The sequence below is a fragment of the Anas acuta genome, chromosome 8 (assembly GCF_963932015.1).
Source record: "Anas acuta chromosome 8, bAnaAcu1.1, whole genome shotgun sequence".
In the NCBI taxonomy this organism is placed as follows: domain Eukaryota; kingdom Metazoa; phylum Chordata; class Aves; order Anseriformes; family Anatidae; genus Anas; species Anas acuta.
Window position 1 is genome coordinate 1,749,754 of NC_088986.1, and position 26,617 is coordinate 1,776,370.

General features: G+C 56.3%; 2 protein-coding genes across 10 annotated transcripts in view; both read right to left on the reverse strand.

Moving 5' to 3' along the window:
* The window catches only part of SGIP1 (SH3GL interacting endocytic adaptor 1), a 39,193-nt gene extending 20,672 nt beyond the window's left edge, over window positions 1-18,521 (reverse strand). The window contains exons 1-8 of the mRNA XM_068690559.1: window positions 18,422-18,521; window positions 14,083-14,127; window positions 6,315-6,378; window positions 5,049-5,073; window positions 3,535-3,612; window positions 2,879-2,935; window positions 2,336-2,390; window positions 1,393-1,568 (exon numbers count right to left, since the gene is read on the reverse strand). Of these exons, the coding sequence (XP_068546660.1) occupies window positions 1,393-1,568; window positions 2,336-2,390; window positions 2,879-2,935; window positions 3,535-3,612; window positions 5,049-5,073; window positions 6,315-6,378; window positions 14,083-14,092 (465 nt within the window). The 5' untranslated portion in view covers window positions 14,093-14,127; window positions 18,422-18,521. The remainder of the gene's footprint in view (window positions 1-1,392; window positions 1,569-2,335; window positions 2,391-2,878; window positions 2,936-3,534; window positions 3,613-5,048; window positions 5,074-6,314; window positions 6,379-14,082; window positions 14,128-18,421) is intronic.
* A 5,011-nt stretch (window positions 18,522-23,532) lies between these two features.
* PDE4B (phosphodiesterase 4B) overlaps window positions 23,533-26,617 on the reverse strand; it is a 173,420-nt gene continuing 170,335 nt past the window's right edge. For all 9 annotated transcript variants that reach the window (XM_068689816.1, XM_068689817.1, XM_068689818.1 and 6 more), the window contains one exon: window positions 23,533-25,578. In XM_068689816.1, the coding sequence (XP_068545917.1) occupies window positions 25,213-25,578 (366 nt within the window). In that variant the 3' untranslated portion in view covers window positions 23,533-25,212. The remainder of the gene's footprint in view (window positions 25,579-26,617) is intronic.

Sequence of the window (26,617 nt, forward strand, 5' to 3'; positions counted from 1 at the left end):
AGAACCGCGGTGTCCACGCAGGCAGAGCTGACCCCAAAACATTTTGGGGCTGCCCCCATGCAGCACTGCTGGCGTACATGCACCCCAGAAAGCATCAAACCCATCAGACCCCATACCTGCCCTTCAACGCTCTCAGACATGGAATTTTTGGCAACAAAACCCTTTGGAAACCAGGGTTGGGTGCACCAGGAGCAGCTCCTGCAGCAGGGAGGGACCCCTGACCCCAAACAGTTGGGATTGCCCCATTTCAGGGCAGTTTTGAGCCAAACCCTCGCAGACCCCACTGCGCCCTGCACATCTCTTCCCAAACCAGCCCCATGCCTTCACAGCAAACACAGCTGACCTCTTGTTTAAGCATGCCGAGCTAAACCCAAAAATGAAGGCCATGCGTCCCCAAACAACAGGGCTTGTTCCTCGCACCTCCCGCCCCACTCCCAGAGACATGCAGAGCAGGCGGCATGCAGGCAGAGCACGAGTCAAGGCTGTGCTCAAAATGCAAGAAAAATAAATGCACATCTTACCGGGCTTTTCCTCTAAAAGAACAGAAAAAAAAATAAAATGAGAAAAAGTATTTCTATAAGGGGCTGACAACGACAGCTTTGAAAGCTCCCAAAAACATCACACGTGGGGAGCCCCAAGCGGTGCCCCAGTGGCAGCCAGCGGATCCTGCCCAGCCCCACTGCCTTCCTGGGGAATAACCAACTCTCCCAGGAGCTTTCCGTGGGCTTGGCAACGCTGCCCTGGTTTGGGAGGTGAGACTGATTTTGTCTCACCTGTGCTTATATTTGCAATTCGTTCACGCTTCACACACGGGCTGGTTAAAAACCCTCAACGGCTCCAGCTGGGAAGATGGAGAGACACCATAGCCCACGGAAAACAAAACCCACAAATCTTTCCCCAGCTGAACAGATTGGGATGAGATGACAAATCCCAAGGAGCCTTAGGATAATCAGCGGGTATCGGTGCTTGCAGCAGGGAGGAGACAGGGGACGGGTACCGGGCAGGGAGCGTCCTTTAGTGTCTTACAGCAGCACTACGAAAACCCCACAGATGTGCTCCCTGAGCTAGGGATCAGGGCGAGCATCAAACGATTTATGTCCTGAATGACAACCAAACTGGGGAAAAGAGGAAAAGCAGGGCACATGGTGCAGGACCTGGGGTGCCTGGAGGGCTGTGCCAGCCAGCGGCGCTCCTGGCACCACCCCGATAAACCCATGGCGCTGCTCTGCACCGAGCAGCCCCCACTGAGCAGGGCACGAAGCCAACGTTCCCCACTCACACCCGAGGAAGAGGCTCCTTGGGCTGAAGCACACCAAGCAGCTCTGCTTCCACAGCCCAGGAAAAAAACAAAAAACAAAAAACAAAAAACAAAACCAGGCACAGGGCACTCACCACGGGGGATGGAGAAAGTGCGATGTTGCCTACGGACGCCTTCAGCTCGTCCACCGTCGCCGCGCTCTTTAGGATGTCTTTAGCCTGCAGAGGCTTGATCTTGATGTTGAACTTCTTGTGGGCCTCCTCCTCCTCCTCGGACTCGCTGGAGGAGTAGAAGTGCTTTCCTCTGGTGGGTGCAGGGCCGCTAAGGAAGCTCCGGGCTGCAGGGGACGCGGCTGCACGCGGCAGCACCTTTGGGGTGCCGCAGCCATCCCAAAGGCAAACCTTGGCTCGGGGGCAAGCACGGGTTCAGGAGCACCCCTGCATCTCGGCAGTGATTCAAAAGCTCACATCTCACTGGAAAAATGGGGATTAGGTGTTCCTGAAGTGCTCATCCCTGCCTCCGACGGCAGGAGCAGTGGCAGGGACAATTTATCCCTATTTCGCCGTGCTGATTTCCTGCTGCACCACGCGTGGGCAGAAAGCACAAAAATTGGGGCTGGAAAGGATGAAATGGTGATGATGCCTGGATGTCCTCCCCCCGGGCTGATGGGGCCACCATCCTTCAGCAGCAGGAGAGGGAGAGCTCTGGTTTCCCACCCACCTCCTGCAGCTATGAGCAGGACATCGATTTCCTACATCTCCAAGCCCAGCACAGGGACTGTGAGCATGGGCTGCACCTGGAACCCCTTGTCCCTTAATGGGGATGTGTTATGGATCCGCAGCATCCAAAAAAGCAGAGCACATGGGATCAGCCAGTGCCCACAGTGCTCCTCGTGCCACAGCGGGGGACCAAAGACAGCCAAAAACTTTCTGCTCTGCTGCCTTGGGCAGCGCTCTGGGGGAGCCAGATCTGGCTGCAGAAAAACAGCCCCAAGGAGAAGAAGAGGGGAGAAATAAAAAAGTCTGCCTGCCTGCGAACCCCAGCTCATCTTAGGGTTTACGAGCCCACAAAGGATATAGCCTGGCTCCTCGGGCCGGATGCTGTACCCCTCCTCGTCCAGCTCCGGGGAGTTCTGCATGGGCACAACGCGCACAGGGTCAGGGACACGGCTGCAGGGAGCCCAGCTCCTTGCTCCTGTAGCACAGCACCCACTGGGGCACAGAGCAACTGCTCTGCAGCCAAGCCCAGAGCTTTTTTTTCCCCCCCCAGTGCTCATTTTTTTGTAAGCCAGGTTTTTCTCTGGCAAGCCTTAACGTCCTCCAGGCAGCAGTGCTCTCCTCTGCGTGGCTGGCGCCGGAGCCACCTGGTTCCTGGACAGGCTCACACAGCATAATTAACGTGCAAACGCAAACGATGCCTCGGTGCATGGGCAGGTTTCCTTGCACGACTCTAAAAACATCTCCAGAATCACTGTTTTTATGCAGTATTTCCAACAGTGGGGCTGAAACCCCAGGGCATGAGGACAGAGGACACGGCCCCGCATACCCACAGCCCCCCAGGAGCCAAACCCATGGCGCGCACACACAAACCCCATGGGACAAGGAGCCCCCGGGCACTTACGTATCTGTCCCAGTCGATCTCTGCATAAAATCCATTGGGGGCTCCGTTACTTTTCTTCTGCAACAGATGGGAAAACGAGATTTGCACATTTTAAAATTAAGGCCAATAAGATGACCGCGGCGTACCCGTGTTTGTGCATCCGATGCTGCGACCACGACCTGCCCAGCACCAGCTTGCTCGGGGTCACCCCTGGCTGAGCACGTGGCGTTTCTGGAGGGGCAAGAAGCTCAGGGAGGGCAGCTCTGTGCCCCTGCCCAAGCTGGGTTTGGGGCTCACCACGAAACCACAGCGAGCAGCTGCAGCTGGCAGTGCCCAGCGAGCTGTCGCTGCTCCCAACGCAGGGTGCAAGAGCTGTGGATGCTCTCTGCTGGCCCCAAGCTCCTGCAGAAGCCACGTGCGCTGGAGGCCAGCACCGAGATGGTGACCAAAATTCATGTTTTTCTATCCAAGGGGCTTGCCTGTGGCTGGCGAGGCTCAGGGCGATGCCACCCTGCGCTCAGCACCCAGGGGGATGTGCCCAAGGACAGCGCTGCCCGCTCCAGAGGCCAAAAAGGCCAAAAAGGCCAAAAATACAGACAAGTAAGACACCATCCCCAAATTACTCACTGCTCTCAACAACCCCTGCCTAGCTGTAGACCCAGCAGTGTTCTCCTTACCGAGTTTTTTTTTCCTCCTTCCCGCACGCTGTCGGGTTTGCTATGGCAAGGTGGCTCAGTGGGATGAGGGCTGAGAGGCTGGAAGGGATTTGGGTTGGGCAGAAAGAGGGTGGTTAACGCGTCGGGTGGCTGCTTTCCAACCGCAAAGCAAACGGCAAGGAGGTAGCAAAGGCTGTAGGGTCTGTAGGAGGGGAGGGTCTGGCTTGGCCCCCCCAAAAGCGTGGGGTGCTCGGGGTGGGCGAGGGCCATATTCAGCAGTCAGGGTTTGCAGGAGTCAGGGCTGCCAGCCCTGCCATGAGTGTCGTGGCAAGAACGTGCTAGAGGAGGAAAATTCAAACATTTCCACCATCAATGCCCCTGTCTCCAACACACTCAGTGGCTTCATTATATTAAAAAAATAAATAAATTGCATTTCTGCTTCCTCCAGCTTGCTGGAGCACTGGAGACCCACCTGCCCTACAGAGATAAAAAGCAACCCACCTGGAAAACCCCAAATACGAGCATTATGGAGAAGGCATCAGCTGCTGACAAGGGCTGGAAATGTCATTTCAGAGCTCTGGTCCTGTTCTCCTGGGGGCTCCATATCCAACTTGGGAATCGGGGCCACCCGAGGTCCCCCAGCCCCATCTATACGCAGCCCCGCTTCCAGCCATGCCCTAGCGAGCTGCCAGCTGGGTCTTCACTCTCCAAAATTAAACTTGGGTTTGCTAAACAGAGCGTTTTTATTCAGTGCACAGTTTTGTGACACTTGGAAAGGTGTTTTTGTTTTTTTTTTTTTAATTTTTCACTGCTGAATAGAGCCTCGATCAAAGCACTACCTGAGCTGCAGACTTCTTTCATCACCAGTCCTTATCAGCCAGCAACAGAGGGCTTAGAGTGAGCCCAAAGCCAAGGATCTTGGGTCAGAGGTGGAAAGAGCAGCTCTCCCTCTAAAGGAGCAATTTGGGACCCCAATTTCCATGTGCTGTCAGACCAGACACCCCAGGTACCCGCAGCGCCCTGAGTGGTTTCTGGTGCCGGGCCAGCCAGGCAGGCAGCACCGCTCTCCCTGCTGAGCATCTCCCAGGGGTTATTTTAAGCCTGTGCTGTCCGAATTTGCCCAGTCCCAGCCTGAGCCCAACATACTTAACTGCAAGATTGAAGTCAAATGGCTGAACACGGCCCTTCCCCTGCCCAGCTCGAGCAGGGGCATTTCCATCCAAAACCAGTAAAAGCAGAAGTAACAATTGAACCCTTATCCTCTTCTTTTCAGTTTAATATAGAAAACAGATATCAGAAATAGGTGAGGAGGCTGTTTATCCTTTAACTCCTCGCACAGCAGAGCCAACTGCGCTCAGGGGGAGCAGGAGCTAGGATTTCCTGCACGAAATCCTAACTTTTTTAAAAAAAATAGCTTGTTACTGCAATGGGCTTTGAAATTTTCTATATGAAAGAGGAGGAGAAGGTTCCCAAAACGCCCTTGGGGCTGGCAGAGGAGGAAGCCATCCCGCAGAGCAGCGCCGTGCAGTACTTACGATGCCGTCCCTGTCCGGCGATCCCCTGCAACAGAGAGAGGCAGCGGGGTTAGCTCAACACGGCCCCAAAATGTGATGCCAGAAGCATCACAGCTTTGCTTAAAACCATTTGTGAAAGCCGATGGAGCTGTGAGGGTGACGATCCCCAAATACTCACGGGCTTCGGACCTCGGGGTGAGCACCGCGGGTCCGGCAGCCACCCGCCTGGCCGAGGATGCCGAGTTATTTAGCAAAGAGCCAGATGTATTTATCAGAGCCAGACTGGCTCCTCACCTCCCACACAGCCCCGTGTTTACGCGCTGCCAGAGATTTTCCGCAAATTAACGTCTGACTCACGGCAGCACGGAAAAAGCTGAAGGGAGCTGCTGCCGGGCTGGGCCTGGTTTAAGGGAGATTAACACCTCCCAGCACACTTCTCCGGCTCTCTCACCCTGCCTTTAATCTCTGCCTTCCCACCTGCACCTTATCACAATCACAGCAGCTTTCCCTCTGCCACCCTTTTTGGGGATGAGCCCCTTGCCTCCCCGTGTTTCTGGGTCCCCCTTTGCGGCAGGCAGTGCGCACGGTGCTGGCACAGCCGGGCTCGCCGTGCTGCAGCTTTCACACAGGAAAACCTCAGCAAACCTCAGCAGCTGCCTGAGGATGTGCAGAATTGCTCGGGAAAATCAATCCAGAACGAGAACACCATCGGGTTTGTGCAGCATCAGGCAGGAAGCGCTCTGGGGAAGGCGCTGCCTTGGGACATCTCCCAAAAAATGCACCAGGGACAGCTGAATACCTGGACAGGGCTCAGCACCCCAGCAGCAGTGCTGCAGCACCTCCTGCCCTGATGGGGCACAGTGACCCCATCCCTGACATCCCCCGGGGAGCAAAAACCCCTCCGGCAGCACAGGGAGGGAGAGGCCACGTGCCCCCAGCGAGCACCGTGCCACCGCTGGCCATCAGGGCTCCTGCTCTGATGGGATCTGCATTTAAAAAAAAAGGCAGCAGGCAGGAAAATCAGGAGTTTGTGCAGAGATAACCTGCTGCACCTCTCAGAGGAGCAATTTGCCTGTGATCTTTGACTGCCAGCACACGGGGAGCCAGCTTTCTGCCCCCACAGCATCCTTGCGTGCCGGCCCCTGGATGTGCAAAGGAAATGGCTTTGGTGCTCTTGTTGTTCTGAGACCCGACTGAAGGATGAGGGATGCTCATGATGCTTGCCCTGCCCTGGCACACTTCTCCCCAGCAGCACCGTGCGATGTGCTTCCTATCCCCGGGACTTACGTGGAATCGGTGTCCTTTTCTTTCTTGCGTATACCAAAGGCCTTCCTTGTGCGTTTTTTCAATCCTGCGGATAGGAGGAGTACAAATAACACAAATCAATGTTATGCTTCAAATAAATCCCCCAAGAGGCTCCTTATCCGATTGCCCCCAGGAGCTCCGACTCCTTCGGTGCTTTTCGGTGGATTTCTGTTTTTTTTTTTGGTCCAGGGCAGGACCCGGGGAGGGTTCTCCGATGGATGGGGCTGTGCTAAGGGACCCGGAGGCGATGCAGCAGCCGGAGCCCCGCGCCTTGCTCCTGCCATCTCTCACCTCCCAGCCTCCTCCCCACGACTTCTCCAGCGAGTTATTAATAACCGGGGGAGATTTCCTCTGATCTCACCCCCTAGAATAACTCCAGCCCCAAAGTAGAGCACAGGGAGGGACGAAAAAAACCACAAAAATAAGTTGTTTGGCCTTATCCGGAGAAGAGCCCGATTTGGCTAAGTTCTGTAACCAAGCCTTCTGCTCAGTTACGTAACGGGCCCACCATCTGCTGGAGATGTAGCTGTGATTAGGGAGAGGAAAGGGATATTTAGGAAAAGGCAGGACAAAGATGAGGGTCCCCAGGCCCTCCAGTCTCATTCCCAGCTTTCTGTGGGTGCTGAAGTCCCCTTGCAGAGATACCTGGGGGGGGATGCGCCACGGGAACACTGCAGGTTTGGGAGAGACGCGGGAGGAGATGGATTTATTTAAAAAAAATAAATCACCCAAATCCAGCACCCTCCCCACTGCACCCTCAGGGTGGGGGCAGCTTCTGGTCCCCAGCATCTTCCTGGCTGGAAGAGCCTCGTGGAAGCAAGGCACACCTCGGAGAAGACATCAATGGCACCGTCACCGCCTTACACACTCCTTTTTGATGACAAAAAGCATTAAAACAAAGCCAATGAAATGTATCGATTCACCGTGCACGGGCTGAGCAGCACTAAAAATAAACCTGCGGAGCCTCGAGACCCAAAAATACCGCTGGAGGAAGAGAAAAAGCAGCAGGGGGGTGGGGAAGAAGAGGGGAAATTCCCTTTAGGGTGCTGTTTGTGTGCACGCTCCTGCTCTGCAGGCGGGGATGGGGACAAGGCAAAGCACCAAGGCCAGCCCTGCAGGGACAAATGGGCAAGAAAAAGGCAGATTTGGGCCCTTGGATGGGGGAAGGTGGAAAGCAGGAGGCAGCACCCCCTGCTGCGGGCAGCCCGGGCACTGCTGAAGGCAGAGGTGCAGAAGAAAATGGTAAAAGAGGGAAAATGGAAAGATGGAAAATGGAAAAAGAGGGAAATGGTTCGTCTTGAGGCTGGTTCGTTGGTGTTTGCTTGGAGCTGGATTTGAGCCGTTCCCTGCTGCACACACACCTGCCCCCGATGAATTACCTTGCTGGGTCCAAAAACGGGGAAATTGTCGCTGCTTCGAAGCCAGCAGACTTGGGCTTGCTTTGCTGAAGAACTAACCCTCAGTTTGCTCAGCAAAACGAAAAGAGAGGGAGTCTAAAAAAAGCCAAAATCCCTCACGTCACACCCAGAGGACAAAGTCAAAAGGCAAATTAAACTCCAGGCAGGGAGTGCGTAACCACTTCTAACCCCTAACCCCAAATAGGTGATCCTAATAGCAGCACCACAGCCCAGAACCCAGCTTGAGGCTGGTTTCACAGCAGGAGCAAGGCTCTCCGGACAGACACGCACCTTTCCTGGGCTTCCAGCGAGAAGGATTGCCAAGACCTGAAGGTATTTGGTGGGGATAACCTTGGAGATCTCACTGCTGGGGGCCCAGCAGCGTCCCAGGACAAGGACAAAACCCAGCACCCTCCCAGTATGGGCCAAGTCTGCGTTTGGACCCCCCAGAAAAGTTTAATATCCTGAAAAATTATTGGAAAACCCTTAATGAAGCTGCAGGAGGCACCTGTGCAAGCTTACTTTGACACCAAAATGTGGCAAAGTTAGGTTTAAGTGATTTATGTCACTATTTCGGCTGCTGGATGCACAGGGGGAATAATGCAGCTCCTGCAGCCAGGTGGTCACCCCGGGGCTTGCACTAGCCCTGCAGCAGCATCCCCAGCACGGCCAGCAGCCCTACACACACACACAGGCTTCTTTAAGCCCATCTGGAGATAAAACCCACAACTGTGCCTTACGCTGGCCCTTTGCCCTACAGCCCCGATTGAAGCCCCATCTGTGCCCGCAGCACGTGGCAGCACACCCCGCACATCTGCAGGCCCTCAGGAAACCTCTGCAACGGGATTCAGCCAGCATCACCTATAGGGCACAGTGCAAGGACCTCTAGATGGGCACACAAAACCCACAAGAGGCTAAAAACAGCTTTTGGCTCCCCACAGAGGGGTCCCAAGGGCTGCACGGCCAGGGCTCCGCACCCATACCTGGCTCGGTGCGGCCAGCTGCCCACGGGCACTCTGTTTGGGGAATATTTAAGGTCAGGAGGATGTAAATAATCGCTCAGACGTTATGCTCTAACCTCAGCAAGGCAGCCACAGGAATTGCTCGCCGCCCGCTTGCCCCAGAAATCAGCTCTGTGATATCGGCTCGCAGGGAACCGCAGGACACAGGCGTCCCCGCCAGCGCTGCCGGCACCTCGGGCGCACAGTTGTGGCTTTCATTCGGGGCTGGCACAAGCACAGGAACGCCAGATGCACTTGCAAAGGTTGCTGTGCTCTGCGAGAGGTTCTCCAGGACAGGCTCTCCCTCCCAGGGATGCTCAGATTCCTGTTTTTAGGGTTTGTTTTTTGGGGGTTGGTGGGGATCACGCATCCAGCAGCCACAGCAGGGCGCCCAGCAGCTCAGGACCCAGACAGTTGGGGTCCAAAAAGATGACCAAAAGCCTTGAGAATTAAGGCAGCTAAAGTTTAAGAGACTGCAGAATTAGACTGCTTTGGGCTGGAAAGGACTTCTAAGTCCCTGGCCTCCTTTGGAGCTGCTCCAACAGCTCCACGTCCTTGTGCTGGGGACCCAGGGCCGAGCACAGGCTCCAGGTGGGGTCCCACAAGGGCAGAGCAGAGGGGAGCGATCCCCTCCTCACCCTACAGCTATATACACACACACGTTATCTACGATTATGTGAATATATCATATTAATGTTATATAGCACATAAATGATATATAACCATTAAGGTGCATATGTAAAAGATGAGGATTTACACCCAAAACCTAGCACAGCGCGGCACTCCCATTAACCGCCTCATCCCTCCCGTGCTCTGCCATCAAACACTCAGCTTTTAAGGAGCGATTAACTAAAAATAAGCAGAGACCTGACCCGAAAGAGAGGCTGCATTGCCAGGCACCTCACACAACCACCAAGCCTCTTCCCAGCAGCTGCTGCCCCGCGGAGGAGCGGTGCTACGGGAGGGAGCTCGAGGTCCCGGGGGGAAGGAGCTGTGCAAACAGAGCACCAGTGACCTTATTATTAGTCACACCGGCTTCTTCATCCTCTGTGCTAGAGCTAAAGCCAGGCCAACACCCCGCTAAACTCAGGAAGCCATAATACATCCCTGAAATCACCCCCTTACGGATTTGGGAAGGCGCCCTCGGGGAGCTCGAAGTGCCCCAGGTGAGCCCGTTTCAGGCGTATTTACCAACATCACCGGCTCCCAGAAAACCTCAGTGACAAAGCCATGAAAAAAAAGCCACCATAAAAAAAAAAACAACTCCCAGATAAGCTTGTTTATGAGGCTTACAGCATCTGAGGTAGGGATTTAGGATGAAGCCCACCCATCCGAAGTGGCCGTGCGATGCTCGGTGCGATGCTGGAGGTGCTTTAAGGCACGCACAGAACAAATGCCCACTGACACGCACAGGCTTGAAAGCCTGGCACCCATCTATTATTAATTAGCTCTAATAACAGGGGGCATCCTTGATGGTTTCTCCTTCAGGTCCTGCAGATCTGGCTCTAGAGAGGAGCACGGCACACGGCGGGATGCGCCCCACTGCTGCACAGCCCCCTGGCACCGTGCCCCCTGCCCTCCCACCCCATCCCATGCTCCTGATGCCCACCCCGAGCAGGTCTGCTCAATTCCCTGTGGCCTGGAGGTGGGAGGCTTTAGGAAATACCCCACCCTCCATTCCTTCAAAAACTCTCCAAAAAAAACATAGCAAAACATGCACAAAAAAACAGACAAAATCCCCCCAAAATGACCAAGAAGTGCCAGGGGGCACAAAAGCGCTCGGAAATGTGAGAGCCCAGCCAGCAACTTGCCACTGGGGAGTTTGAAAAATCGTAATTATTGCGCTAAGAAAGATGTGCCAAAATCAGGGGGCTTCTCTGAGGCTGGCATGGATAAGGAATGGATCCGGGATAACATATAATAATAATAACACCCAGAGGGATTTCCTTCCTTCGTGCATGATTAGCAGCTGTGAAACCCAAAACCCCTAAAACCAACCTCAAAGTTAAAATGGGCCATTCTGTGGGGCTGACCATGGGGGAGCAGCATCTGCGGGTATTCTGCAGGCCTTCCTCCTCTGCCAGGGCACCAATAAACCAAAAAAATAAAACCAAAAGCCCCCAGGAGCCTCAGCCCTTAACTGAGCTCCCACACCACCCACAGCTTGGGCACAGGCACCCGAGGAGCTGCCTCTTGCTCACCCTGAGCTGCTTAAGACCCTGGGGTGAGGACATTTTAAAGCAGGACCCACCAAATGGACTCTGCAAACCTTCATCACATGTACTTATTGAATTTGGCTTTACTTTCTACTTTTTCCACCCAAAAAGCCCCATCTGTGGAAATCCCGGTATCCCTCATGGCCAATACTGGGAAGTATTTCCAGGCTTAACCCAAACTTTCCCCAACTCCCAGGGTTTGGGTAGGGTTTTGTTGCATTTCAGAGCCAGATCCCTTCATCCCCTCCTTCCTTTATTAAAACCTCTTGAGAAACACGCTGCCAGAGGTGGGAAACCCAAACCAGGCTGGCCAGCAAGGCTTTTATGGCCAGAGCTTGGCTGGCTTGTACGGCCAGGCCAGCAGCACCCCGACCACCCCATACACCTCCAAGTGCTCCATGTGCACCCCACAAGCGCAGCAACAACCCCTGGGAGCACCACGAGGCCTTTCTGAGGACCCTGGGGCCCAGCAGAGGCTTGTAGGGGGGAGACCCCAGCACATCAGCACAGCTTGGCCCCATGGGGCATTGTCCCCCCGGTACAGCCGTGGCCCTTCCATCTCCCCCCGTTGGAGCTCTCCGAGCACCGCGCGGTGTCTGTGTGAGCGACGTGTTGCAGCAGTGGTTTCAAAACTTAATTAAGCCGTATAAAATACCTTCAGTGCGTTTGAGATGCAGCAGATTAATTAAAAAAAGGGAGATCAATACACCCCTTTGTTCTCACGCACGGATGTTTGCCTCAACATCACCGCCGGCTGCATTCCTGACACCAGAGAGGAGGTCCACAGCCCACGGAGGGCTCCCCGGCACCTCTCCAGCACCAGCTCCTGCCCGAGGCCAGGTGCCGGCACCCCACATCATTTTGCCATGGGTTATTTCCATTTTGGTGTTTCAAAGGCGGGGATTTCAGCCCCTGCTGCTGGTGGCCCCATCCCACCTGGCCAAGTGGTGCCCAGCACGCACTGACCTCCTGGGACAGCGTCATTGACATGGATTTTGGTTATGAACCTTGATTTTTTGAATGTGTGTTGAGAAACACAGTGTTTAGAAACATAACCATGGCTTTTTCTCCCTGCCATTGGCTAGAAAATGCTCTGTATTGGGTTCAGAGCAAACAAACCGCAAGCCCTGCATCCCCCCAAGAGGCCAAGCGCCCCCGTTCCCAAGCAGGATCCCAAACCAGCCCCAGAGCCACCCTGTGCCACCAGCACGCACAGCCCCAGCGTGAAGCACTCCACAGGTCATTCACAGAACCATTGAGGTTGAAAAAAGACCTCCAAGATCTGTCCCAACCATCCCCTTCCACCAGCATCACCCTCCAAACCGTGTCCCCAAGCTCCACCATTAAATATCACCACCAAAAATCCCTCCAGCCCGTTTGGCACAGGGACCTCTCGCGGGTTTCCAAGTTTCAGACCAGTTCGAAGCTGGGGGTTAGAAACCATTCCCGTAAAACACAGCATCTCTGCAAGGTGTCAGCGCTTCAACAGGGCATCGGTCACCCAAGTTTCGCTATTCCACAAATAGAGCTAGCTTCCAACTCTTTAAAAATTAACCAGAAGCATTAATTATTTCTTCTCACTCCATTTTCTCACTCCCATCCCAGGTTCCCATGCACATCAGACACACCAAGCAGGTAACGGGGCACTCCTCCTGGCCAGCCCCCTTTTCCCAAAGGGGACACCTTTCCACGAGGCGTGATTCCGCCGCCAGGAGAGCCACCAAAAAAAAAAAAAACACCAAAAAAAGCAGAAAACCAGACCCAAGCCTTGCAGCGAGCACACAGCACGCACTGCAGCAGGCCAGCTTTCATTTCCCTGCATTCATCCCTCCTGACACGTCGGCGCCTTCCAGAGGGGCCCCGTTAACGGCACCTTCCCCACAGCCACAAACACCTCACGTGCCACGGCTCAAGATTAAAATCTCCAAATATTGATGATCGTTAAAGCATGAATAAGGCACCGAAGGACAGCAGTGCCCGTTGCCCTCGCACCAAGGAGTCAAGAAGCACAAGCAGCCATCCTGTGCTCACACACGGTGCTGGGTTCCCAAGGTGAGCCGAGCATCACCCACCGGCACCGAGCTCCCTTTTCGGCTGGCCTGGGCATGGCCACATGTCCCCAGGTCCCCATCAGCACCCAAAAACACATCCCCAGCCCCCATGGTTGCCCATGCCTGCAGGGGCTGGATGCTGCTGTCTGGGCACATCGCACCAGGCAGGCCTCCGGCTCGGCCAAGGGGCCGTACATCAAATAAATCACCTGCATTTTGAGCTTTTTTTTGGCCCTGAAGGCCAAGAGCTCCCCTGCTTGAAGCAAATTAAAAAAAAAAAATCTCCCTTCCGTGGCATCTTGCTCGAGAAGGCATAAAGGAGAGGTTTGCATACGGCCGAGACGGATGACACAGGTTAAAATCTGTGTAAGAAATGCCCGGGGGGCTTTTCCCACGCACGACCAGACGCGCATTCTCCCAGCGCTCCCCGGAGCATCTGATGCCCGGAGCCCATATTTCCTCCTCGTTTCCTTTTCCATTCCAATAAGCCTCAAAGCAGTGTCCCCCCCCCCACCTCCCCCCTCCTTTCCCAGAGCCCGCAGCTCCAAGCCCGCAGCACTGCATGGCAGGAATCGCCTTCAGCCCAGCATCCTCGCTCCCCATCGGGGCGATTCACATCCACACCGCTGTGCCACGGGGACACCGAGTCCCATCTATCGCCAACAGGCCCCTGGGCTGTGCGGGCAGACAGCATTTAAAATCCTCCTCTGCATCACACCGGGGGGAACAAGCAGGTTTCCAAGCAGGGGATGAATTCCTGCTCGCCGGAGCGGCCAGCGCCAGCCCCAAGCTCCCTGCCCGGCTGCTGCCCCCCAGCACGGGCACGGCGCTGCGAATAATCCCCCGGGCTCGGCATTACAGCACCCACCAGCTTGCTGACAGCAGGCAGGGAGCTTCAGCTTAGGGGGAGGGGAGTTTTGTGTTTTTTTTTTTTTTTTTTTTTTTTTTTTAAATCATCCTTATTTCGATTTTCTGAAAGGAAAAGGCGAAGGATGCACGCTCCCGGGTTCAACGCCTTCTCCTTCCCCCACCATTGCCTCCAAAACTCCGGCGATCCCGAAAGACATGCTCAGATCATCACCTACCTTCCATCATGGTGGCAGAATTGCATTCCTCAATTTCCAAGGAGCCTGAAAAAAAAAAATACAGGAGAATACAATCCCGGTTACCAGCTGCTTCACATAAGCCCTTAAATCAAACGCCTCCGATCCGCGGCTCGTTTAGCTGCCAGAACAAGGGGAAAAAAAAGAAAAAAAAAAAAGGAAAAGCCGGTGCTAATGCCGAGGGCAGGCCATGGATGCTGCTGTGGCTGTATCACCTCCAGGATCACCGGAGGATGCTGAGAGAAAGGCAGGATGAGCCAGGCTGAGCTCCGGCGCTGCCCCCGTCCCTCCCGCCCCACATCTCGTCACATGCGCGCTGGCTCCCGAGCCCTGCCACAATGCCCCCCGGGAGCGCACCAACCTATTTCCCATTTTTTCCCCCCACTTTCACCCAAAAAGCAGAACCCCTTTTCGTACCTCGTGACGCACTTCCCCTCCCCGTAATCCTATTGCAGCAGCTGGGGGAGCGAGATTAATTACCCGGCGCTGTCAGATTAGGAGAGCGCTCCAGCAGCGGGCGGTGGGGCTGGGCAGGGGGGGAAAAAAAACAAAATCCCCCCCCAAGGCCGAGGGCACACGCACCAGGGCCGCACACCCACGGCTGCTCGGCCCTCGCCTCTCCCGCAGCCACCCGAGGCAGAAATCGATGGGGTTGACGTCACGGCACCGCTCGCCCCAGCAGGGTGACGGGCAGGGATCGCTCCCCGCCGCCTGCCGGAGCATCGGGGACCTCGTCTCCCGTGGGGAGCAGCCAAAGTGGGGATAAGAGGTGCCGTGGAGGGCAGGAGACCACGCTGCACCCTGACCCCAAACCCCCCTGGGCCACAAAGTACCACCCAGAGCTACCACGGGGCACCGGGCACTGCTGGGTTTACCCCACAAAAATATAAATTTGGGATTTGCACGCAAACACCACCTCCAAAAGTTTTTTTTTTTTTTTTCTCCTGGTAAAAATTATGCCTTAAAAATCCTTGCACCTTGCCCTGAAGCAGACCCAGCCCCACATGCTCCCTGCTCCTATGAGGGGCTGGGGGATGCAGCCCCATGCCCAGGCTGGTACCAGCACCCTGCCACACCTGGGGAGGGGGACACTGCCCCGTGCCACCCCCCCAGGGACATCCCCATTGGGAAACATGCTTATAGATGCCAGCAAGGGCTGCAGATGCAAAGCCATTGGGATTTGGGGCTTGGGTGCAACCCTATGGAAGGGTCCATGGGCAGCTCTGGAGATGTTATTTAAAAATTAAAAAAAATAATAAAGGGGGGACAAATTGCTTTAAGGAAATCCACAAATTTGCTGTATGTGAATGGCAGATGTGAGGGGATGCGATGAGAATAAAAGATTTGCAGTATCCATGGGGTTGGTGAAGTCACCCTCTGCCTGCAGCGGGAGGTGACCCCAGCCCCTCACCCCACAGCACCACCCTCAGGCTCCGTCCTAGCCCGAGGATTCTCCGGGATTGCCCCTTTGAGAAGCTGGGACACCGATGGGTGCAGCATTTTTGCTGTTAGAAAAAATAATGGAGAGGCTCAGCTGGATACATCCATGGGGACGCACACTTGGGGACACCCTCACCCACCCCAGGCAGGTCCCCACAGGTACCACCTGCCATAGGGGGCATTTATCACCCCCCATCCACCCCAGCAGCACTGGGGGTGGAAGGACGGGTGCCCAGCAGCTTTGGGAGGTCTGGCTGTAACCCCATAAGGGGTACAGCCCACGTAGCACCACTCCACTGCTCCCCAGGCCACCTCACACGGTTCCTCTGCCACCACGAGGCTCCTCGCTGCCGGTCCCCAGCCCCAGCACTCCTCCAGCACCACCCCAGTGCAGCTGGGGCAGGATTTACCCCACACCTCACTGCTCCTCCTATTTTATCAGCTCACACCACGGGCTCACCCACAGCCCTGGGGCTCCCCACAAGGCCAAACAGCCCCAGTTTATCTGCAGAAAAGGGCAGAAGCGTTTTAAATAAGCAAGGGATCACTGGAGGAAGGCTGGCAGACTCTCCAAGATAACATTTCTCCCAAAATTCATACAGCTCCTCCAAAGCAGAGGAACCACAGCCACCCAGCGCCCCAGGGTTGTCCCTGCAGGATAGTTCCTGTGGATATCCCTGTTGCAAACTTGCAGCAGACCCCTCAGAGCCAAGTAACCCCTAACCAAGTTATCTTTGCTCATTCCTCACTCAGGCACTGAGCTATGGCAGCCTCCACACAGCGCTGGCGTACAGGAGTGCCAGAAAGAAACCCATGGCTTATTGTGCAGCGTAACGTGGCACCTGTGGGGTCCCACGGGACACCTGGCCCAGAGGCACGGAGCTGATAAAGCATCCTCGTGTCTCCCATCCCTGTGTCCTCCTGCGGGCAAAGGCAGCCGCAGGGCAGGGCCCCACAGAGGACACCACAACCCTGCCCTCCCACAGCCCCCTTCCCATCAGGGCAGGAGGAGGGAGCCAGACCCCGCTGGGCGCGCGATGGGCTGCCATGTGTAAACATAAACAGGGGAAGTCAGCCTCAAAGGAGAGAATAAGGAGGCAGAAAATGAGTCACAGCAGCGCATTACTCATACCGGAGCAGTCATGCTCGCGCCGCATGTGACGGGCGATCCCGGCGCGTCCCCGCCACAGGGCAAGGTGCCCCCGCGCCCCTGGGTGAAGGGATTTGCTAAATAAAGCTCAAATCCACCAGCCTCATCCCTCTCAGGGCACAGCCCCGTAAATCCCGCAGCATTAACAGCTCTAACGGGCAGCCGTGAGTCGGTGACAGGTCCGCGCACCTGCCTCAACGACCCGCCATGAAGCCTAATGGGGCATTTCACTGAAAACAAGCCCATGGGCTTCTCTGTGCCAGGTGGGGACACAGCTGAAGAGGCCAAACATCCTGGGAAGCACTAATTAGGCTTTGGGATCTCTCATTAATGAGGGTTTTGGGCTCTGACACCAGGCCCTGTGCCTCCTGTGCCCGTTGCACAGGGTAGGCCGCACGCAGGGCCGTGGTCGGGAGCCATCACACGCAGGCCGCCTCATCAGGATTTAGAGACTGTGAACATTTGTGCCTCGCTGCGAGACAGCTGAAAAATACCAGAGCCTTTTATAGGCTGCCATTTGGGCTTTGATACAGTGACATTTTCAGGCTGCTTGTTCCAAATGCCTCCTCCCAGCGTGACAAGGGGGGAGGCTGAAACACTGCCTCACTGGGAGAGCCTCAAGGGGCACAGGGGCAGGTTTGGCGGTGGCTGGGTGCTTCCGAAAAGATGGGGCACCCGGGCACATCATGTGGGGCTGCAAAAGGCCACAACACCGAGCTGTTACTGGGCTCGACCTCACACATTGCATTCTCTGCAGCCAGCACTCCACATCCTCAGCAGGATTATGGTGGTGTTCCTCGTGCTGAGCAGCTCCATGCTCAACAAGGAGGACTGTTACCATCTGCTCTGCTGGTTTTTGCCCCATTTATCCCATTCTGCCCTCACAAAAAGAGCCGCTGGGCCCTTCCCAGCCCAGTGAGCAAGGAGAGGAGCTCAGGAGCAAGCCCTCACTGTGCCCTAGCACCAACTACAGCCCTTTGGGGGAATACAGGCCAGTGTGGTGCTGCTCCCCCACAGCAGCAGAGAAGCTCTGCTTGCCGTACACTTCAACAGAGCTTCACTGCTTGAGGCTCTGAAACCACAACCCAACATGCAGGGCCCCAGCCCCCCGGCCCCGCCAGCCCCCGCACCCTCTGCTCGCTGCCTCCTGCCCCGGCTGGCACCCAGCCCCACTGCACACGTGGGGAACCAGCCCCACGGGTTGCACAGCCGCACCCTGCCCACGCCGGGGCCCTGTAAGCGTTCCCTGTGCTGTTGAGGAGCCCCCAAAACACCCTGAGCACCACAAAGCATCCCCCTCACCCCCAGCACAGGCTGGGGATGGTGGCAGCAGCACCCCATGGATCTCCGATGGGCTCCCCGCTCCAGCGCCACCCACCACAAGCATGGCACAACCAAGATCAGCTTACAACCAACACGAAATGCCAGGGCACCCACCGAGCAGACAGCCACGTCCATCCCCAGGCACCGGCAGCACCCACAGTGCCCATTTGGCCAGCAGCTCCGTGCCGGGCAGCAGCAGTACCGGGGTGCAGAGCTCCAGGAGCAATTGAATGCTGTCAGAGCTGCCTCTGCCTTATTTAATGGCTCTCATGCACACGGAGGTAATTAGGCTGTGCCCTGGGGCGCTGGAGCACCACGGGAGCCCCGTGCACACCCTGCCAGCAGCTCCCACGGCCACAGATCGAGCACACATTTACCAGCAGCGCCAAGCTCCCGGCCAGCACTCACCTGCCTTGTGCCCCCACTCAGTTTTGTCCCCACTCGTGAGGAGGCCAAACCCTGCAGGTGGGCTCCCCAGCTTAAATCCTGCCCGGGCCCGATGGGATGAGGCGCAGCTGCGGCCCCACAGCCGTGGGGGCTGCTCCTGCCCTGCCCCAGCCCTGCCCATAGCACTGAGCGGGGCTGGAGCCAGAGCCACAGCCCCACAGCCCCCGGCTGCTCCGATGGGGTGGCACAGGGGACGCTAACTGGCCTGGCAGAGAGGCTGTTGTGCCTTTTTTTTTTTGGTTAGAAAGAAGGCATTCAGGAACATGGAAAAAAAAATCCCCATGCGAACGATGGGTGTGTGTTTTCGCAGACGGCAGCGCCGCCCCACAGCACACGTGTGTGTGCTCCTGAGCGTTGCCCAGCCTGTTTCGGGGCGGTATCGCTGCCAGCATCAACCCGGGTGTGATTTGGGATGGAAAGCGCCCTCCCCGTGTGCCCCATGTTGTGCTGAGCAGCCCTGGCAGCAGGGGGAGCGGGGATGAGCCCAGGCAGTGCCTGGTCCCCGGGAACCCAACAGTCCCATTTCGTGTATTTCTGCCCCAAGAAACACCACATTTGAAATGCTGCACGCCAAGGTGAGAAGCAGAAGCTCAGCAGCACGCAAGGGGTTGGGTTTTAAATCCAATGTAAAATCTACAGGAACAGCATTTTGAAGGGAATTTGAAGAAACTTCATGTATTTGGGCACTGCTCCCCGGCCCCATGAGAGGCTGGAAGTGCTGCCCCGTGCCCTGGCCACAGCTGCGCCCATGCCCACGGGCAGGCACCGCTGCCAGCACCAACAGCCTGTGCTAAAAGCTTCTGACAGTTGCCTGCCTCGGGCTGTTTTCTTTTTTCTTTTTCTTATTCTTTTTTTTTTTTTTTCAGGAAGGTTTCCACTGAAATAGCTCAGCTGAGCCTAAAGAATGAGGTTATGGAAAAAATACATTTCTGAACAGCGTTGAAAATATTCGTGCTGCAAAAGCCTCCTGCCTCTGCTCCTGGGGGTGCTGGGGGGATGTCGGGGCTGCCCCGTGTTTCGCTGCGGACGGGTCCCCGTGGGTGACAGCGAGGGAGGTGACAGCCCTGGCCCCGTGTCTCCTGCACCCGGCATCAGCTGGGAGGAGCGCAGGTGCCCGCGGATGTGCTCCAGGTGGTTGCACCCCCAGCCACCAGTAACACGGCCTGAATTTCCAGGGAAGAAACCTTTATCCCTCCCTCATAAAAACAAGATTTTTCTGCAAGATCTGCCTATTAAGACCTTATAAAAAAGTGTCAGAGCTGAAGGTGGTGCCTGTTGGCGGGGAGGAAGAGGAGGCTGGAGAAAAATAAGCAGGGCTGCGCTTGTGCAATGGGGTGAAAGGGTTCTGTTGGGTGCGACTGGCTGCATTTGCACATGGCTGAATGAAGCCCAAAGCAAGCGGGAGCGGTGCTGGGAGCAGGAGAGAGCAGGGAACAGGAGGGGCTGTGCAGGGAAACGGCTGTGCAAAGGGGCAAAAAAAGTGACGGGTCCCAAAATGAACTCCCTGGGGATGGAAGCAGCCGCCAGCTGGGTGCAGGATCCAGCTGTGGGCTTTGGATCCAGCTGTGTTTGGGATCCAGCTGTGTTTGGGATCCAGCTGTGCTCGAGCTCCAGCCACACGGGATCCAGCTGTGCATGGCCCCAGCTGTGCACCCCTCCTGCAGCACAGGCCCCAGCTGCGCGCTCCTCCACCTGCGCATGGCCCCGGCCTTGCGGGACCTCATCAGGGCACGGCTCCAGCTGCTGGGGGCCCCCTCCGGCACCATCTGTACCGACCCCACTGTACACATCCCAGCCATCCGTCCCCACCGCGGGTGTCCCCGCTGCATGTGTGGTGGCTGGGGCTCGGCAGATGGAGCTGTGCAGCTGCGCACGGCCACGCGGGCAGGCCGGGGCTGGCTGCGGGGCTGCAGCGGGCTGAGCCCTGGCTGCCACGGCTGCTGCGTGGGTGCAGGAGCAGGGTGCGGGAGCGCCGGGGGCGGCTCTGCCCACGCTTGGCATAAAAGCGGGGCTGCAGCGCGGCGGGGCCCCCGCCTCTGTCCCGCGGGGCTGCGGTGGGACGCAGGCGGAGCTGCGTGGGGGGCACCCAAGCCGTGGCACGTTGCGCCCCGAGGGGCGGCGAGGGCGTTCAGGCTCCAGCAGTGGGGTGGGGGGAGCTGGGGACACCATGGGTTTGTGTCCTGCTGCCCGTGCTGCGCCCCCCCTGTTGGCACATCCCTGCGGCTGTGGATGCCTGGGCTGATGGCGACAGTCCTGGTGTGAAGGGAGCAAGGGGACGGCAGCCCCGGTGCCCATGGGGAGCCTCGTGCTGTGCCCACGGGTCCTGTTCCTGGGTGCAGGGAATGTCCTCAGGCTGGTCCCGGGGCTCAGCCCCCCACCAGCACCGCTGCAGAGCCCTAAAATGGGGCCAAACTGTGGCTGGGGGGAGCAGCACGGCCCGGCACACCCTGCCTGAACAAGGGCTGCATTTGGTCCCTCGTGCACCACAGCCAGCTGGGCACAGCACGAGTCCTGGTGCTGCCACTGATAAGTTTTGGGATGGGAAACACCAACACGGGCGGCTTCCTGGCCAAATCTGCTCTGGGCAGGCAGATGGGGACATCCCGTGTGGGCCGGGGGGTGCTGGCATCTCAGCAGGTGCCAAAACGGCATCAGAGGGACCCAGAACAGGGACTTGTGTGGGTGACAGCAGGGCCAGGACACCCTCGGGATGGGGAGCCCTTGGGGACAGGCTCCTCGGTCACTGTGTGGTCGCAGCCCTGTGCTCAGCCCCGTGCCAGCACCACCTCCCTGGCACCGAGGCTCGTTGCCGCTGGGCTTGGTTCCAGCGCCGCGGGCACGATAAAATCTGGGCTTTGTGCACCAGCCCCGAGCATCTTCCTGTTTGTGAGTGCGAGACCGTCAGCGCTTGGGATTTTCATTTCTTTTTTTTTCTTTTTTTTTAATCTGTAGGATTTTTAGCTGAACACTAAACCAGTGGCACCTCAATCACCTAAATCTTTGTGGCCAGCAAAGCGCCTCCAGCTCTCGGCGTCGTTTGCAGGTCCCCGGGGCTGAGTCCTGCCCTGCCAGCTGCTCCCGTCCCGCCGGGGAGGACACGGCGCCACGGAGCTCGGGGCCCCAAGGCAACCTGCCAGCCCCAAGGCATGGCCTAAACACAACCAGAAGAGGATGGAGGCCGAGCAGCCATTGCAAGGGAAGCACATTCCTGGAGGTGGTCCTGCTGCTTGTTCATGGTGGGGGCAACTGCCCAACGCCCTGCAACTGGGGGCCTTGGTGCAGGGACCCTGTTCCTGTCCCTTGGTGAGGGGCAGGGGGCAGCCCTGATGGTGTGGCACAATCCTGCAGCTGCCCTTACCCAGACAAGAGAACCACGGCCTCTGAGCATCTCCTTCAGAAGAAACCCAAGGTTTCTTTGACACTTTCCAGGGGGTGCACACCGTGTGTGGCTCGGGGTGATGGGCGCCGGGTGCTGAAGGAAACTGCAGGAACTGCACTGGTGCAGCAGGATTTGGGGCAGGGGGACGTAAAGCACAGCCAACACGCAGCCTCATCCCCCGAGGAAAGGAGGCTGAGTGAGCTACCAAGCAAGCCCGCACCGAAACTGGGATTTCCCACTCCCAAAATGGGAGGATTTGGGTTATTCAGCAGCAGAGCTGCCGGCAGGGCGCTTGCTGCTGCTGAGGAGGAGAGAAAGGAGGCTGCTATCTCAGCGCACAGCACCGTCACGCCGCATGCGTTCACGGGAAAGCTGCTGCCTGGCAGAAATGGGTCACTGGAAAGGAAAAAAAAATGAAAGCTGGAGGGGCGCAGAGCCGGGTGGGAGGGTGCCACGCAGAGCGGCCGCACCCCGTTCTTCCCGGCCCCCTCGGCAGATTGTTTTTCCCTTCATCCGCCCACCGTGCCTGCGGTTTTGGGGGATCACCTGCACTCGCAGCTCCTTGCTTTCTGCCCTGGGATGGTTTCCCGGCCCCACAACCCGCTCCCCACCTCCGCACGTCCCGGCAGCAGGCACGCAGCTCCCGGTGCTGCAGGGCAGAGCCGTGCGCGTGGCTGGCCGAGCACGCCCGCAGCGGGGTAGGTGCAAACCGTGCGCATGGGCACATCCAGCGGAACAGGGAAATTTGTGCCAGCCCTGCCAAGAAGGCGTTCATTAGTGGTTGGGATCCTGGCGAGCCACAGCACAAAGCACCCCGGACGCTGCGGGGCAAGGATGCGGCCCCGAGCTCGGCGGCGTACGTGCGCGCTCGGCTTTCGCGCCTCTCGCCAAGCTGGAGGTCAGCTGCCATTGAAGCCCACTTGCAGCTGGGCCCGGGAGGCTTTGATGGAGGCTGGTTGTTAATTGCTGCTGCCATTAAGTGCTGTGTGGGAAGGAAGACGCGGCATCGGGGATCTGCGCTTTCAAGTGGCTTCGTTTCGGAGCCAGGAAGTCTGGGGAGAGCCCGGGGGAGCCCACGCCGCGCCGGCAGCCGGAGCACCTCGCCACAGCGACGCAGGAACGGCCCCGAGCGCCGCGGGCACCTCGTGCAGCGCCCGCAGCGAGGGCGGCCCCGGGGCCCTGCCCGGCCGTGCGTCACGGACGGAGCGCGGCGCTGCCCGGGCTGTCCCTCCCGCACGCTGGCAGGATGTGTTTTTACTGGAAAGTCGCTTGTTTTGGGTTAGGCCAGGACATGAAAGCAGCCCACGGGCTCTGGTGCGCCGCCGGCCTCGGCCATCGCCTTCCTGTCTGCAGCGCCTTCCTGTCGCCAGCGCCGCAGCCCTGCTGAGGCTCAGGAGCAGCGCCCGGAGAGCCGCCTGCGGGGCTGCGGTGCCGCCGGGTGCTGCAGAGCCGCGCCGTGCCCCCGGGGCTGTGTCCCCATTCATAAGCCAAGCGCAGGAAGCTCCTGTGCGTGGCTGCTGGATTTCGGCCACAGGAGGGGTCGTTTTTCCCTTACTCCCTGAGCTGCTCGCTAACCACGTGCCAGCCGGGTTCCTGGCGTGCCCAAAGCCACCGTAGGTACCGTGGCTGCCGGTGGGTGCTCCCCAAAGTGACCTGCTCACACAGCAAAACACAACGCCGAGGAGAGCCGAAGGCAGGGTCATGCTTTCATTTATTCACTTCATATAAAAATCTCTTAAGAATGCATCTGAACACAATATATAATACTATAACATACATTGTGTGAAACTTTTGAAAACAATAAAATAACCACCTGGAACAATGCAGTGTTCAACAGACATACAAACCCATTGATCATGCACAACTGTGCTATTTTCATTAACTAGTTAGTCACAAGTTGGACCAAAAGCTTGAAACATATTTTACAAACTGAGATTGACACCGCTCACGATGCCTAACAAGCTTTGTCAGAAGAAGTTTCACAGCACAATTATTACATCAGTTCACATTTTTGTCATAGAAATTCACATTGGGTTGTTCGGAAATTGGAACGTGACATTGAAAAGCCGGCCCACAGGCGGGGGGTTCCTTTTCCTCTTCCCCTTCCAGCCTCTCGGCACCCACAGCCCCCCAAATCCCCTCCCCTGGGGCCCCGCTCGCCACGAGGACGAAGCCCGCGGGCGGCTGCCACCCGAATGCCCTTCCTGGGTTGCGTATGTCTCTTCAGCTATGTTCAGGTTCTCGTATTTTATGCAATACAAAAGGTTACAAGAAAAAAAGGCAACTCTTATTCCGAGTTTTCTACACAATTAACATCGCCGCCGACAGGCAATGTTAATTCATATAAATTAATAACTTACAAAACATTACAGTATATACATTACGTAATAAATACACTGTTATAAACAGTAATGGAGGTGTTAGAGCTCAAGGCAGTGCGGGAGGAGGACGGTGGACCTAAACCTAGGAAACGTGAACAACAGGCGAGAGAAACACAAACATCTGAGCGTGCAACTTCCACTGAGCCAAGGAGCTGCCGAGGGGAGCGCGTCACACACTGCCTTAGTACGCTTACTGATATAGGTACTGCACGGTGCCATGAAAACAAACTACCCTTTGTCCTGTGCACAAGGAAAGTAAAACCCAGTCGAGGAAAAAACACTGTTATTCCTAGCAAGCCAACGGAGAGGGTGCACGATGGCATGAAGTGGCTCTAAATGGGTCGTCTGGAGTAGTAAGGAGGCTACTAAAAGTGCAGCAATGCAAACCAGAGGGTGTCCTTTCTATTTAGTCTGTAAAAGTGATTAACTGCAATAAAGTGACAGGTATTGCCCATGAAAAAAGGAAGACTGCTTCTTGTAACAGGAAGAATCAAAAAAGTATCCATCAATTTTGAAACACTTTGTGTTGCTCTTTATACTAAACTCCGTGTATTTAATAGACTCTTGAAAAGACATGAAAGTGTTTACAAAGAAGGCACACAGGTCTGCAGACAGGTGGTCAGGTGGACAGGTTTGATACGTAGAGTTATTAATCAGTAGTTTCTATCAGTCTAACTGGTATAAATTCCAAAACTAACAGTATAAAATCTCTCAGTTGTGTGTCATTTACTGTTCAGTTACGATTCAAGCCAGCTCCAGGACAACACGATGCTTTTAGCTGACAAGGCTTAAACCACAATGTAAATCATCTGGCAATTTCCTGAGCAATCATTCACTACACGATCTCCAACCCTGACTCCAATCTCAAGTAGCTGGGGAGAACTTTGAGCCAATGTTAGACACAGGCCTAAGACCCAGGCTGCAGGCGAGTCCCTTGAGACTGCTCGCATGCTCATTAAGTGTTTAAAATCCACTTACACAGCTACAGGACATTATGTGTCAACAGGAGACGTGTCTTCTGTCACAATTTCTATGTTCGCCTCCCTCTGTGACTCTTTTTCCCCCGGCTCGTCCACGCAGAGTGTCTTTGTATTGCTGAAGTAGCCGATGCCCTCTCCTTCCTTCTCCGGTCCGTCCGAATCCTCCTCCTCGAGGGTCAGTTCAAACTGGAACTTCTCCATCAGGCCCTGGCAGTCCCTGCTCCGCTCCTCCAGCGGAGGAGAGGGGCTCTGAGGTATCATGCTCTGGTACCAGTTCCTGTTGTCCTCCAGTGTGTCCAGGATGTCCTGGGCGTCGGGCTGCACCAGGTCAGCCCACGTCTCCCAAAGCGGATGGACGATGTAGTCGATGAACCCAACCTGAGGAACACAAGAACACGCACAGTTAAGGGCAGGGAGGTAAATGAGTGTCTAAAGAGTTAAGATGACCGTAATACACGATTTTTACACGCAAAATAGCTGCCTGGGAGCAAGCTCCCCGTCCCAGAACAGCCTGATCACCTCCTACCAAAGCCGCACCGCCAAGTTTGAGGCCAGGTTGACCTCTTGTCCAAAACCAAGCCTTGCATGGAAGGTTGAGGAAAAGCAGGAGCCACCGGGACACTCAGTGATAAGCTGCCTCTCTTATCCCTGGCTGCATGAATGATTTCGAATGTCCTTGTAGGTGTCTTTTCCTGACCACTGAATCAACCGCTGCCGTGCAGGAGGCAGGGCGAGTTACTGCTCTGAAGGCAGAACGTCACTGAGATCCTGCAGAAACGCCACCTACCAACTGCCAGTGCACGGAGACATTTTAGACAGTTGTTGTCCCTGCCCTGCAAATTGGGAAAAAGTGCTGTTATCTCCCACAGGGCCCGTGCTGACTGCGGACAGGGTTGGTGTATTTATGGCAACGTGCAGGCACACCCCAGGGGCCGCGTTTGGCTGGCAGTTGTGAAAATGGCAGAGTTCTCAGGGTGAGCACCGGCCCCGCTGCTGAATGTCACTGCTTTTACGGACTCCAGTTCGACCTTTAGATGTATTTTACTACAGCGTGCAGTTTGTATCTGTCCTGAACATTTTTGTGGTGCTGCATCTTTAAACACTTCAGCGTGTTTCCTCTGCGCTGCCAACGCAGCCACCTCTGCGGGCCTTGTAGAGATTTCCCTTCCTGCCCCTTCGTTTTGGAAAGAGTGCGGAAAGCAGGGTAACTAACCCTGACAAGAAGTCCTCCTGCACTGCCGTGGACAAACCACCGCTGCTTGGGGTGACGTGCCAGCGCTGGAAAGAGTGAGGCTTGCGGCCGGGTCCGTCAGTCCATCCGCCCGCTGGCGCGTAAGTTCTGAGCTAAATCATTTTTCAATTGTCTGACTAAGAGGACGTACGTCCAGGATGGAGAAAACTGAATGGCCATAAAGAG